Here is a 14773-nt window from a genome sequence, read left to right on the forward strand (position 1 = left end):
ATCCTACACAAAGATATAGTCCAAACCACCAGGTTCTGCAGCCTTTTTTCTGTTTGAGATGGATATGAATTTGAGCTATAAAAAATTTGAGTGGGATTCTCACCATGTGTTTCTCCTTTTGGCAGGGTACTAGACCTATTGAAGGTCTCTCCACAGGACAATATCACAAGTATGAGAATACATCAAGCAGATATAAGGCTATGCATGTGCCTTTTACCTTGCCTTCTCCAATATTCATCGGTCCAAGATTTCATGTTTATAAGGTAACCCACATACTATAATTCAAAGAATCACTTGGATACACAAAACGAATCTTTTCACTTCAAATTAAACAATTCAGCTATTGGATGGGTTACTTCAAAGTTATGTAGAAGGTTGTAGGCAAAACTAATGCTCCCCTATGTTCTGATCATCAATAGGGCATTAAACAAACTCCTGTTGGCTCACCATCTTCAAATGCTTATGTCTATCTGTTCAAAGTTTGCGCACACAGCCATGCAGTTCCAAGAATTTTTTGGCCAAGCATCATTTTGCTGACTCATTTATTTACACTGTTATATTTATTTGTTCGAAGTTACCTCGCGTACTGAGCAGTAGCAAAAAGATCTTGCAAAAATTCCCTTTTTCTTTCTAATCTTTTAGCATAACAATTTCAAGTTGAGGGAGATGTTTTAAAATTTTGTTTGCATTTATCAAACTGCAAATTTTAAAATCTATAATGGATCATAAAACATGTAAAGATTCCAATCAGCCTGCCAATTTTAGAAGGTCATTGATCTAAACCAACTTGGTCATGGCCCTTTCATTTGCCATGCATGGTCCTCTCTGAGTGATTTGATAAAGTTGCACTATCGGAACTCCAGTTTCCAAAAAGAAAATAATTATGCAGTTGGTTTAGCAGGAAAATATGGAAGAAGGAATCCAACCCTTTAGACCTGAAGTAAAAGCCAAAAATAAAGGAGTGAGAGTCCAGTCTTTAGTGCTGTATTGTTAATGCTCTTCTCGCCTTCTGGAACAGAACCCATCTCAAAATTAAGAATGGTCATGGCACCTTCTTCTGAAAAGATAGCTGGATCTGCGATGCCTCACTACAATCTATTTTTCCCTTGCTATACAGACTCAGCAGAAGGAAAAATGGCATGTTGCTGACTGCTTCAATGCAAGAACTTCGACCTCGAAGACCAGGAAGCTGGTACGACATTCTATGGATGAATTGGCCCAACTCAATCAATTATCTTCCCTTCTAGCATAAGTTTCATTGAATCAAAATGAGGATCAGCTGGTTTGGAAAATGGAAATGGAAGCTTTCCAACTACCTCCATGCATCAATTTTTGAATACTAATGGACGGAAGCATAGTTCGCCGTACTGGCCTGAAATGAACGGTATAGGGCATACTAATGTTGTACTGGTTCGGTAACAGTATCTAGTATGGAGGTATGCTAAAAAGACTCCATATCATACCGTACCGTACCGATACAGTGCTGGTGTGGCACCAGTATGAAGTTCAGTACCGAGATGGCGAACCTTGGATGGAAGTATAGCTTTGCAGCTTGCCTTTGGATTCTGTTTGTTTCTCTAATAATCAAGTGAATTTTATGGCTATATAGGAGGAAAAAACTCAATCCCAGAGATTTGCTTGGGAAGAAACTTGCAAGGAATCTTGGAGGCTGCATATTGTGCAATTAGGTAGCTGAAACGGTAGATCATTTTTTCTCTAACTGTGTCTTCTCTTCAGCCATCTGGAAGACCATTTGTTCACTGTTAGGTGTGCTACATCCCCAGACCTCTTTCAAGAACTTTTCTCTTTTTTTTTTCTTTTTTTTTTGCTAATGCGGGTGGACCATACCTGACGGGACCGGATACACCCAATAAGGTCAAAAAATAGGATACCTCGGAGTACCAAAGGCAACTCCCCATCGCCACAAGCGCAGCCCATTTTGCTCATGATACTTTCAGCCATTGCCTGGGCATGTTGGTTGGAAAGAAATTCAAGAATCTTTCTTGACAAACATTCTTCTGTTGCAGATGTGGCTTCATGGGATCTTCATTTCTTTAATGATTGGTCTACCCTTTGCGATTATTGCTTTTGGTGGAATTCGGTTGAAGGTGAAGGAACTTCCTAGTGTGCTTTCAGAAGACTAGATTTCATGCTGCTACCACTCTAAATTTGTGATCTTGCAAGCTTCGCCATTTCCATATTGTTTAGATCCGTGGAAGACCCCAATTTGCAAACTCTTTCATTGCCTCTTTGTTGCTTCAGATTGAATAAAATTTTGACTCCCTACATCCCTCGTTACCAATGTTGGATTAACAACTTCTTGTCGATCTGCTGGTGCTCCACTGTCATTGTTTCAAGTCATGTTTACTCTGTTTTCATTTAGCTCCCTTTGTAACAGAACCTTTTCTCGTATCCTTGCTGCCTCCTCTTGGCAGCTTGTAACATTTGTTTTCTTTTGAGCAATTCAATAAAGAACGGGTAGTTATCTACCTCCCTTTTCATCAAAAAAGAGAGAGTTATATAGAACATTTGCAATACATACTTATGGTATGCAAAGCAATAGACCAATGATACAATTTAAAACCTAAAGCCCATGATACCCAGGATGTGAACAGTATATGTGACCGAATATGTTATCACTCTAATTATTGGCATTAAATGTATGGAGGGCATCGTTAGTTTAAAATTTAGAAACAGGATCAAACTCAACATCAGCCATCTTTTTATGAAAAATGAAGGAAAAAAGAGAGAGAGAATGATGATAAGAGCAAGGAGAAAAATTACAAATTACAAGCTACATGCTACGTTGTTTTGCAGTGGCCTTGGATGTGCTAGGGTTGTCATCATAGTTTGGATCACCCCAATGCCACAACATGCTCTCCCAGTAACAGTATTCTTCGAAGCAGATATGTCGTCGAGGATCGCTTATTTTACGTCTCCAGTGGACATCAGAGTAATTTGCCTTCTTTGCCAGCCTCCTATCCCACTCCAAGGAAGCTTTCCTCTTTGTTGATAGAAGACAAAAACTCTGTAAATATTCTGGCATGGTGTCATGCACTTTCCACCACCTTGCATGCGCAACATCACTTGCAAACTCCTGCATTATGTCCAAATTCCAGTTGCAATCATAGTCCCGGAAGCACTGCCATGGCTTCAAGCCCAGGTAGTGAAGAACATAGATAACAGGTGGCTCAGCACCAAATAAACGGGTTTTCATCTCTTTGATCTCCTCTTCATCACCTTCCCAAAAATGTTTCAAGAAGTTCATGTGCTGCGGGATTCGGTGCCACCATGTATATATCTCATTCAAGTAGCCTTGGTCCCCACCGTTGTAGGACTCTATCTCATCGATATGATCCATTAACAACTGAAACGTGCAGTTTGAAGGCTCAATGACCATCACGCCAGAGTTAAAGAGAGTTCCATTGTTGCCTATTGCAGTGATTTCTGGCATTGTGAATAAGAAATCGATGTTTCGTAGGATGAGAAGATCGGCATCAATGAAAATGATTTTATCATAATCTGTGAGCTGCCAGAGCCGGAATTTGCTGTAGTTCCACTCGTTGTAGGATTCGGGTTCAGCCTTTGGATTTCGGATCCTTTGGATCGTTCTTACCTTCCACCCAGCAGCTGCAAGGCCACTTCTGTAATGGTCAGTTATTGTTTCATCAACAAGTATTACTAGGTCTCTCTTCGATCCTGTTAATCTGATGCTTTGTGCTGCAGCTATTGCACCGCAGACATATTCTAGTTCGGAGTGAAGCACGGTGGCATATGCTTCTCGGCGTGGTCCATCTGAGTTTGCATCTGAGTGTGACTGCTCTGTTTGTATAAACAACAGTTGGTGAATCTTTCTGAGACTAGCAATTAGCAACTTGGATTAAAAATTATACATATGCAGGAATAAAAATGTAAGCATATGCAAATGCATTGCAAGTCAGATCTCGATGTGTGTGTGTCCCAAAAATATATTGATGTTTTGACTGCAGACATCCAATTTTTTTGTGATTACTATAGAATGGAAATCAAAATTGTGAATATTGAAATAAAATGAAAATATAATGAAGCCTCTAGTGACAAGGAACAAGTTTTAATCCTTAAGGACTTCATGAGGAGTAAGCTCATACTTCATTGTAAATGGTAGAGGGGATCTAAGGAAATGATTCAATTATGGCCTTTAAAATTTCTAAAACTTCATTGATCAAGGTTCTCTCTTTCCAAAGCAGGAGAATTCTTCGAAGTTCAATTGCAGCAAAAAACCGGCCAAAGAAAATGCAGAGCAAAGAAAATAATCGAACCGACCTTTTGGTTCGAGTGGGACTGCAAGTGTGCATGAGCCGACAGGAAGCCGCAGCTTTTCCTTTAACACTCTCAAGTCAGGCCTGTACAGCCAAGCATTTCCTTCCCGTGTGACGCGATTCTTGCACATGAAAAGGTTTGGGATTGGAAAACAATTGGTCACCAGAAGCACATGCACTGGGTGGTGGCCTCCCCCAGATTTTGCAGCAACTTTGGCAGCTGCGAGCTGCAAATGCAACCGTGCGACGTCTCTTGACCAGTTTGCTGACCTGTTGCAAGGAAGCTTTGCTGCAACAAGGTCAAATTTTAATCCCTTTTGAACCTTAGGCTCTGGAAGTTTTGGACAAGAAGGTACTTCAGATTCTTCTTCCTCGTCAATCCATTCTGGATACAGATCATCCCAAGTGAGATTTCTCTGCGCATGATCCAGACGTATGACAGAAAATTCTGCATCTGGTAGCAGCTGCTGCCAGTGGTTGATCTCAGTGACATTGAAATTCAGTAAGCCAACTTTCATGCTTCCATTTCTGCCATCCAACTTTTCTGTGGCCTTTAAAATCTGAATCCAACCAACATCCAAGGGCGACTCATATTGTAGATTTGGTTTACTTCTCTCCCCCATCCGTCCGACATTTACCAATCTGGACCTGCATGCCCAGCATCTGAATGCATAAGCGGCGGTCGAACTAAAAAGAATTAAAGCTTATGGGCTATCATGATCAGATTTATGATGTATATTTGAAAAGCTATGCTAGAGAAGGCATCAGAATGGATGCTTTGTATTTTGAGAAATGAAACGAGATCGGCAAATTGCACTAGATAGAGGAAGACGTACAGAGAGCTGGAGTGTGAGGAATGCTCATAATGATGAATTGCGGGAGAATGTAGGAGCATCAAAAAACTGCCACATATAATAATTATCAGGACCACCTTCAAAGAACGCAGCTTGCATGTTGAGCTCCTTTCGGGGATCAGAATGCTAACAAACTTGTCGGCTTCTTTAAAATCACTTCCTCTATGGGATCTTCTTTTGCTTGTATCAGCACTGAGTCAGGAAGGCGATCAATTGAACAATTTGGTCAATCAGCCAACAAAATTGAGACAAGTAATAGATGTATTATTAAGATGTGAAATTAAAAAGGCAGGTGATATCAGAGTATATGTCTGACAAGGCTTACTGTAGCTTCTGAAAGCAAGCATATCCCAAAATTAGAGGTTACTTCCCAAAGCAATGCAATAACATTTTTTCATATACTGACTACATGCCCAACAAGGCACTTAAGTGCTATTTAAGAACTAACAAGAGCATGGTGTATCACATTTGTTATGCAGGATAAAATGATATCCTATTCGGCAAATCACAGGCCTGTGATGTCATTCATTCAAATGGTGTCCAATCCTTCGTTTGCATAAGTTGATCTAAATCTTCTCATATTGTCAGTTCGAGTCTACTTAAGCCATCCCCCTCAAATCCTTCACCTTAGTAACCAGGAAAATTTTTGGCCTTTGCTGCACACGATCTAATTAGATCATTCAGACATCATCATACCACTGCAGTCACTCTGTCCTTGATTTCAGAAAAACACTTGACCATCAAATTATTAATCAACAAGCCTCCCATCTATATAATTTTGCATTATGGATCAACTAATTGTCTGACAATATTTGATTATGCTTTGCAGTCAGCCATCAACAAGATGTGAGCGTTCTAAAATTGGAGCAGTTCTCATGGCTAGGGCAACTTGTGATACAATAAAACCATGCTAGTACCAGGTCTCCCATCACTTCACCTGTTCTGTCCGTCGATGTGCCAAAGTCTGTGACCTTTTGTTGCTTCCTAGACTCATAGTCCCAAACCCCAGATCCATCTTTCATGTTCCTTATGCTTTAAAATCACCAACAACCAGAGAGACTCCCTCAATGTTTCCTATCGATTGCCGACCCATATTCTCCAATTTCTCCAATGCTCCCTGTTATCCACTCTAATTGGGAGCTATATGCATATTTTTGCATAATAAGAAGCCATAATTTCTCATTAGTAAAAGGCTAAGTCTATGTAGGTTATTGCTCTTCAGCGTACTTAGTTGAAGAATTTTACCCTGCTTACAGATGACAAGATTCTCATTTTGTGCAAGCGAGATTTTTTCAGGCTAAGACAGCTATGCAAATACATATACATATGTATATTGCTGGAACATAATTGCTTGTGCTCTAAATGATTGGTATTAGTAGGTTATTGTTGTGGTTGTAGTCCATCAGTGAATATTATAAGGATAGTATCAACTTAAATGAGTGCCTTTTTTGGAACGATCTATTAGAATATTTGGTGAATACATCATCTCCTCAATTTTTCAGTCAATTCTTGACATTTTTCCTTGAATCAACTATTTCTCCAAGATAAGCTATGTCGAAATGCTGATCTTCTGACTATAGTATCAGCTTAATGTGAATATTCTTCTTCTTGCACACAATAAAAGAACATGAAGATTCTTCTTGTTTTCTCTCACAAAGCTGTTCTAGATACGGCAAGCAACATCCTTTCAGCTTTAGCCTTTTTCATCTGCTCTAATAGAGGTGCTTCTTTAATTGCTATTAATGGTTTCAAGAAATTACCAGCTTGTGAAGTTAAGCCAAGTGGATAAGTTTATGTTTTTTATGCATAATGAGTATGACCATATCATGTGTATCAACACTTCTAGCCATCAAACCATTCTTTCCTTCTTGCGGAGAACATAGTAATCATTGCCCATGAGTCGCCCTTCATGTTCATTATATCCATATATCCTATTCAGAAGGTAAAATACTAGACCATTTGTCCTTCTAGCGTATTCTACTAGTAAGCACGGATACTTCAAAGCATATGCCATGTCCATATCAATGCATATTAGATATTCATGCTCGTTAAATACTTTTGGGGCACGTCTATTACCTGCGCAAAGTATCTAATTTTCAAAATCTAAAAAACATTCAAGATTCTTCTCATATACACACAAGATACTTCTCCGATACCTCCAAAAAAGTTTGGGGGGGGGGGGGGAGAGCATTTTTCCTTTTTCCTTTTAAAGTAAACATTTCAATGATGAATGTTCAATTTTTATTGACAATGATGCTAATATTTAGATATGAATTATTAGGATCAATGGATTTGAAAATGATAAGCTTGTAAGAGTTGATGGTATCATATGAAGTATATACTATGTTATTTTGATAGCCTATTATACTTCAAGGGTGCTTATATACGCACATCTATATATATATTTACAGACACACACCCACACGTACATATATATATATCCATATAAGAAAATACGTATATGTATATATGTGTGTGTGTACATACATACATACATACATACATGCATGCATACATGTGTGTGTGTGTACACATGTATATATGTATGCAAATATAAAATCGATATATAGTCACTGAAGTATCCTGGCTATATTATATCCTACATTTTCAAGATTTGTTGTATCAGCATATCTATATCGTGTCATATCCATATCCCATATCTATATCAATGCTTCATAGGAGTTCTATAATACATGTATGGCTCATAGTAAATGTACATTGTGCTTTGAAGTTTGGTAATATCAGATGAGGACAGGTAGGCGTTCTCTTTGAGCACATCCTAAACAGGAAAACAAAAGTAGATGTCTCTTATGATATATAAGGCATTCTATTCCCCCCTGAAAAGATACCCAAGGGAATCTACAGAAGTACAACCTTTGAGGGGTTCTTTTTTCCCCCTCAAATGTTGTATTACATTGAACTCAGTTAATTTCAGCAGTCAACCGATCTATTCTATTGCAGTAAACATGATATCTAATGCAAGATGTTACATATATTAGCTATGATCAAAGTATGGAAACAAGCCAAGACTGCAAACCTGAAAGTCAAAATTCATAGAGGAGGTCACTCAAGAAGAAGAGGAAAACAACCTCAAACAACAACTAACCCGACAAGCGAATAGATATGAGCAACCACTCGATAATTTCTACTTGGGAAAACTCTTCCTCCAGAACTTAAGGTAGTTAACCGAAACAGATGCTTCAATTGTTAATTTCAGACATCATGCTCATAGAAAACATGTTATACTCCTTCAGTTTTGAGCTAAAGTTCGTAATGTATATAGATAAAAAATGAAGTGATGCATTGTTTGCCTTTAAGTTCAATCATGAGTAGTTCTGCAGGAAAATGCAAATCAACAGAAACAGAGTAAAATAGCAGGCTTGACACCCGGAAAATCACATATAACATGCAGTATAGAGTAGTGCTACTTGATATGACAAAAGCCAATATACCAGAAAAAGAGAAGATCAGCATAGAACGGCTAACTTCGCAAAACTAAATTGAGAAAAATGAAAATTGAGGTGATATTTATAAGAAGAAGGCAAGAAACAAGAGGACTGGAGCACAAAGAAACTCACGGAGCCCCAGCTGTTCGGTGTCTGGCATCCACTGGGACAGCGGCAGAACCCATAATTTCTCTCTTTTGGCTTCAGCCACAGCAGGGAAAGGCCTCAGCAAATCTCAATCAAAACATAAGCCTAGTTTCATACGGAAATGTGAACGAGAACAACATCCATGATATCGACAGATCAAAGAAGAATTCAACTCAACAGAACAATGCACGAATCTTGGAAGTTCAATCATAACACTTCACCAGAACAGAAGAATTGAGAAATGGTCGAGGGATTATATGTAGACAGGTAACATAACAGCAGAAGATGAAGAGTCTCCAAAATCAGCTTAAAAGCTAATGCAAGAAGGTCAAAAAGCAATTGGATTTGGTAATCTCCACAAGCAATGGTACAAAAGTTGGAGGAATCAATAGCTCAGAAGAGTATATTAAAAGAAACGAAGCAAGCAATGGCCCATATATTGTACAGAAGCAGGTGACATACCAATAGAATATAATCAAAAGCCCAATAAGAGAACCCGGGAATCAATAATAATAATAATAATAAAGTTCACAGTAGGTGGGAGTTGCCACAATGAAAAGATGGAAAAAGCCTCAAACCGACCAAAAACAGGGAAGCACCAACGCCAAAAACGCCGGGAGGAATCCGAAAGATACAAAATTTCGAACACCAAAAATCCTGGAGACAGCCTCAAACTGATCGAAAACAATGGAGAGAATGGAAAAGCTGGGATCTTTATAAAGCTGCAGGGAAGCACAAGCGCCAAAACACCGGAAAGAATCGAAAAGAAGCCAAATTTCCAAGGCCAAAGATCTTGAACAGCCTCAAACTGGTGAGAAACAACGGAGAGAATTTAAAAAAGATGGGATTCTTTTAAAGCCAGAGGGAAGCGCAAGGGTCCAAATGCTGGAAACGATAAAAAAAGAAGCAAAAATTGCAAGCGGACCAAGGATCGTCGGAATGGCCGAGGGGGCCCAGAGAGTAGGAGAGCTCGATGGCTGATATCTCCGAGGCACCAAACGATTGCCAGCTAGTGGGGTTTGGCTCCTGCCTGAAGGAGTCGCGGCGAAGCGACTGGTGAAGTGTTACAAATTTCACAGCTTTGTGAGTCACCCATGGAACTGCAGCAGGGAAACAGGAAATAGATTTACAGGAAGAAAAGTCCTGGGCCCAACAAAGTTACCAAATATCCAACTGCAACGTGAGGGCCCCGACCATGAACTGCAACGTTGACTAATCATCTCATGCCATGTGGCACGGAGATCTTGCTTGGTGCTACGGTCGGGACCCGGTGGGTTACTGGGAGGAAGCTTGGAAGTTGGAAAAGCTGCTTGGCGAAAAACTTGGAAGCATGGTCACGGGACTACCATCTAGATCTTGAGTACTATTGAGGCAAAGAGTTGGTATCCATGGGAAATCTAAAAAAAATTTATCAAAAGTTCAGAAAGTACAAATAAAGCATTCCACAAAAAGGAAAACGCACAACATCCCTGCCAATTTTTTGGGTGCAGATTTTGGGTGCAAATCTAAAAAAAAATAATCAAAAGTTTGGAAGGTACAAATAAAGAATACCAAAAAAGGAAAACGCACAGCATCCCTGCCAATTTTTTGGGTGCAGATTGTGGATATAAAATGCACGAACTAGTGGATAATTTCGGAAAAGGTCATGAATAGAAATTTTCTTCATTTTCGGAAAAAATGGGAAATTTTTTTTTTCTATGCTTGCAGCTGCTACGTCGAGTTGTTTTAGACTTTTCTTGTTTCCTGTTCATGATTTGTTTTGCCATCATATTTGCATAAAAAAGCCATGGAATAAACATGCAAGGTTCATGTGTGCTCCAAATGTCATCTCTTTATTTTCAAACACATCATGTTTGTTTGTCGATGGAATCATGTCAAGGATTACTTTTCCTTTGAGGAGATGTTAACAATGACTATGGAGATTACTTTGAAAGGCAAAAAAGAAACCGGTGATGATTCCGTGCATTAAGGAAGCTTCCTCGTGCGTGTTTAAGACGTTGCAGATATGAATGGAATTTATGTTAATCATGGTAATTGCAAGTGGCAAAGGATTAAAGAGAATTGTTTTATACTGTTGTTTGGTCGAGGCAACCTTTATTGTGAGGATGTTAGTTTAATCTCGCATTGGGAGAGATCTTGCATATTTATATATAACAAAAATACTCAAAAAATATCTTCCGGCTAGCATTTTTAGATGAGGTCATAGATTGTTATAAATAGTATTAGAGCAGATCTGACTCATGACCCATGCGGACTAAGAAATACTACAGCATGGTCTCATTGAGATTGACCACGGGCCGATCGTGGTGCCTGTGATTAGATTTCAATGAATTTAGACTCTTAGTCTGACGAGGATGTCAGATCTTAAACAAAGAAAGTACGTGAAAACTCATGCGGACATATGTTACGTCTCACATCGGTTATTTATCGAGAAAATTTTGGGTATTTATACAGTACTAAGAAATCCACAAAATATCGTTCGGTTAGTTATTTTGGGCGAGGTGTCGGATTATTATACTTGTAAAAATATATAATAGAGATTTATATGTTTAAAAAGTGAGAGTGACATTTCCTTCTTCTTGGAGCAAATTTTATATGACAGTTTTAAGGGAGGGTGAAAGTAACTTATCCATTCTCTTATAATAAAACACCTCACAACTGGATTAGCTTGTTTGGTGGGGTCTGCCAGCAGTTTCTGATGGGTGCCTAAAGATAGATTTGAGAGTGCTTGTTCTTGTCCAACATAGATTGTGGACACACTGCACCTACCAAGAAAGTGGGACAGCTATCCCCCATCTAGATAGCTTTGGTGGCAATCTACTAAACCTAAACCTCTTTGTTTATCATGTCCACTAATTGAAGTCCCAAGAAATGAAAACTGGTTCTTTAAACCTTTTTACATTATTCTATGTGAAGGAACATTTGATCTATGCAGTCATGATTATGCACCAAACATGTGAGTCTTATTGTTAATTAGTTTAACCACACTAGCTTTTGATTTGGCTGCTAAAGTGAGAAGAGTTCTGATGCTATTAATTATGTTGTCACCAGTATTAGTTGTTTGACTGAATTCTATTTTTATTAAAATCTAATAATCAAATGAAAAATTAGAGTTAGTTGACCTAGCATTGTCACTTGCTACTTTGATGTCAATTTTTGTCTTCAGTGGGCATCAGGACCACGGATTGCACAATAGGTCGAACTCTTCTATTGAGTTAAGCTCGGCGCACGACAGCCGGCGTCATCAAACCAGATCGGTACCAGTGGACCATCAATCGGATGACCGAGCCTTGCGAGCTAATCCTCTCCCAACTTTGATCAAGACAATTATTAAGAAGTTTAGCTTGATGATTTGGTGGCGAATAAAAGGTGTAGAAGATTACAGAATTTGATGAGTTCCATTGGTTTTGCTTGTCTTGATCGGTTGTAAGTTTAAACTTCTACATAGATAGCTATGCAATGTCATTATATGAGGAGGTTTCTTTTAGGTGCAATGGACCCAAAGAGGCTCATGATGGTATAGTTTGACCTACCAAGAAATTAGGTAGGGATGGTGGGCATGGAACTAGACATTGGAAACTTTGGTTTTCAGCTCAGTTTCTAGTGTTAAGATCATTCTCTATAAGCAGATGTACTAAGATTGTCTTGGCATGTTAGGTGAGACCCACAAGCGACTTCAAGTAAGCCCATTTTCATTAAAATTTTCCTTTTGCAAGGCTGTCCAGTGTGACCAGAGGATCTCACCTTCTTGGCCAATCCTTGTCACACAGTCTTTATTAGAATGTTGTATGATTTCTAAATGATTCACAACTGAGTTTCTTCTGGAGGAGAAGTATACTGTAGTAAAAAATAGGAGGGGCATAGTGGAAAAAATTATTTTTTATGTTAAATATGTTGTAACCATATCTATTCACTCCTAAAATTTCAAACCATCATCTCTTTGGGAAAAGGCCAGGGAAAAAGATCCATATTACAACATATTTCGTCTGAAGATTTATCAATAGGAGAAGTCCTTGAAAGTTTCCTTGCAATTTCATGAGGTTATGTTTAGTAGGTAATTTAACAAAGATTTAAAGAGTCTTGGGATCTAAGGATGTAAATGGACCAGCTCATGGGGTAATTTTTTCAGTGATCAAGTCAGTCTTTTACAAATTTTAGATATTCTAGGCTTAGGCTAGGGACACTTGCATCCTCGGGTTAGAATGCAAGTGAATATAAGTTGTGAAAGAAAATTTTAAATTAAATTTTATATATCAACGCTAGGACTTATCCCAGAGGTCAAATCTCTTTGCTTAGCAACCGGAGACTCTGGACTCGAGTTTTGGATAGTGTTTCCAAGTACTAAAGGATATTTATAACATGGGTGTGTGAGGGTATCTCTTTCTCTCAAAAAATAAAAATCTAAAAAAAATTATATATGATCATGAACACTGCAATTTGAATGTTGAATTGGGTGATCCGATTGGTTCTCCTGAGTTACTCGAACTTCATCCAGATTATCAGCCCCATCCATATGTGCAGCCGAAAAATCAAAGAATAAAATAACAGTAACATTGAAGATATTAGTGTTGCCATGTGAGATAGTAGTTGATATTCTAATGGTGTTAGGCACTTATGATAGATACTAGCTTTAGTACTTATTTGATACAAATTAACGTATCTCAATTTCCTAAAGCTGGCAATAATAGTGGCAGCAAAATTAGCTTTTCAGCAAAAGAAAGGGAGACCCACCAAACTTGCTTGGACTTTGTACATCGATTAATTTGAATAGTCCAAACCAATTTGTGGCTAAGGCCGGGCCACCATGTTAAGACCCTCACCTTCAACTGGACCCGCTCGCAAGCCAAGCGGCTTATCTAGCTTACTCAAGCATGAAGGGCTCGTTTGATTCGCAGGAAAAAATGGGGAAAAAGTATAGTTAATGGAAAAGTAATAAGATGCCTTTTGTTTGGTTAGAGTTTTCAAAAGAGAGAGATGGGAAATTTTTATTCCCATAAGAATATGATTCCCACATTTCATGAGAAAATCTTTTCTATAAGAAACATGGAAAAATTACTTTTCCATGAGCCGAGAATAACTCCATTTTTATTTTTTTTCCTATAAAGTCCCTTCAGCATTAAAGACCTAATTTTTATTAAAGGTATAATAGGAGTTACATATAACTTTTCCAGAAAAGTGAATAGTCAACCAAACATAAGTACTCTGAAAATCTGTCACTTTTTCATGGTCAACCAAACATGTCAAAAGTACTTTTTCAGGCATCCTCTTCCTATAAATCTGCTTTTCAGGAATCATATTTCTAGGAAAAAAAAATGTTTCCCACGAACCAAACGAGCCAGGAGTATTTCCAACGAGCTTGAACCTAGATTTGAAGCCTAGCAGGTTGGGTCGAACTTGAAGTATGAGCCTACTTGTTAAATAAACCTAACTCGGTGTTGTGTTAGCCCAACCCAAACTAGGCCCTGCCCAAATCTTATATAGTCTATATCTATATATGTAGGGATCTCGCCTCCTCCAAACCCGCCATCACGATTGCTGACATTGCCATCTCTTCTTGGAAGCCCCACTTATTGTCCAGGTTCAATACCAAGGGAAGGGAGGCAAAGGACCCAGCCACTAAGGCTAAGATGAGGGCCATTGCAGCCAAGGTTCTATATCAGTTGGCCAAGAATAACCTAACCATTTGCAAGAGCATTACCGAGCCATGCACCCTCCTCTACTTTGCTATCCTCCTCGAGTGGGGCTTTAGCGATATGCGCTACACCACTCTGCCATGACCCTCATGGTGAAAGCATATGTTGCCGAGCATAACCCTAATCTTCACTACTCCACCTTCAAGCCTGCCTCATCAGCCATGAAGGCAATCATCGACCAACTCCTCAGGATCACCAACAAGGGTACTTTCAACAAGCTTCTTGTAACAATTCAGGACCTTATCCAAAATGGCTAGTTGGAAGGTATTATTTGGGTTCCTTGATCCTATATAAGTACCCAAGATCTACCCAGCGAATAACCGATGTGGGATTAA

At 38.8% G+C, this 14773-nt stretch overlaps 1 protein-coding gene across 1 annotated transcript; it reads right to left on the minus strand.

Moving 5' to 3' along the window:
• Window positions 1-2608: 2608 nt before the first annotated feature.
• On the minus strand, window positions 2609-9764 carry LOC103704845 (putative UDP-glucuronate:xylan alpha-glucuronosyltransferase 3). The gene is made up of 4 exons (XM_008788321.4): window positions 8731-9764; window positions 5135-5344; window positions 4303-4946; window positions 2609-3822 (listed from the first exon to the last, which is right to left on the minus strand). The coding sequence occupies exons 1-4, from the start codon at window positions 8781-8783 to the stop codon at window positions 2795-2797; spliced, it is 1935 nt and encodes a 644-aa protein (XP_008786543.2). The 5' UTR covers window positions 8784-9764; the 3' UTR covers window positions 2609-2794.
• Window positions 9765-14773: the final 5009 nt, after the last annotated feature.

This window comes from Phoenix dactylifera, chromosome 14, assembly GCF_009389715.1.
Source record: "Phoenix dactylifera cultivar Barhee BC4 chromosome 14, palm_55x_up_171113_PBpolish2nd_filt_p, whole genome shotgun sequence".
Taxonomy (NCBI): domain Eukaryota; kingdom Viridiplantae; phylum Streptophyta; class Magnoliopsida; order Arecales; family Arecaceae; genus Phoenix; species Phoenix dactylifera.

Excerpts from the sequence above, each read along its gene's own strand:
- LOC103704845 (XM_008788321.4), bottom strand. The coding sequence starts at position 8,783 with ATGGGTTCTGCCGCTGTCCCAGTGGATGCCAGACACCGAACAGCTGGG. Across the intron at positions 5,345-8,730 it reads CACCGAACAGCTGGGGCTCC|TGCTGATACAAGCAAAAGAA; the intron begins GTGAGTTTCTTT and ends TTCCTGACTCAG. Across the intron at positions 3,823-4,302 it reads AGTCCCACTCGAACCAAAAG|AGCAGTCACACTCAGATGCA; the intron begins GTCGGTTCGATT and ends TTATACAAACAG.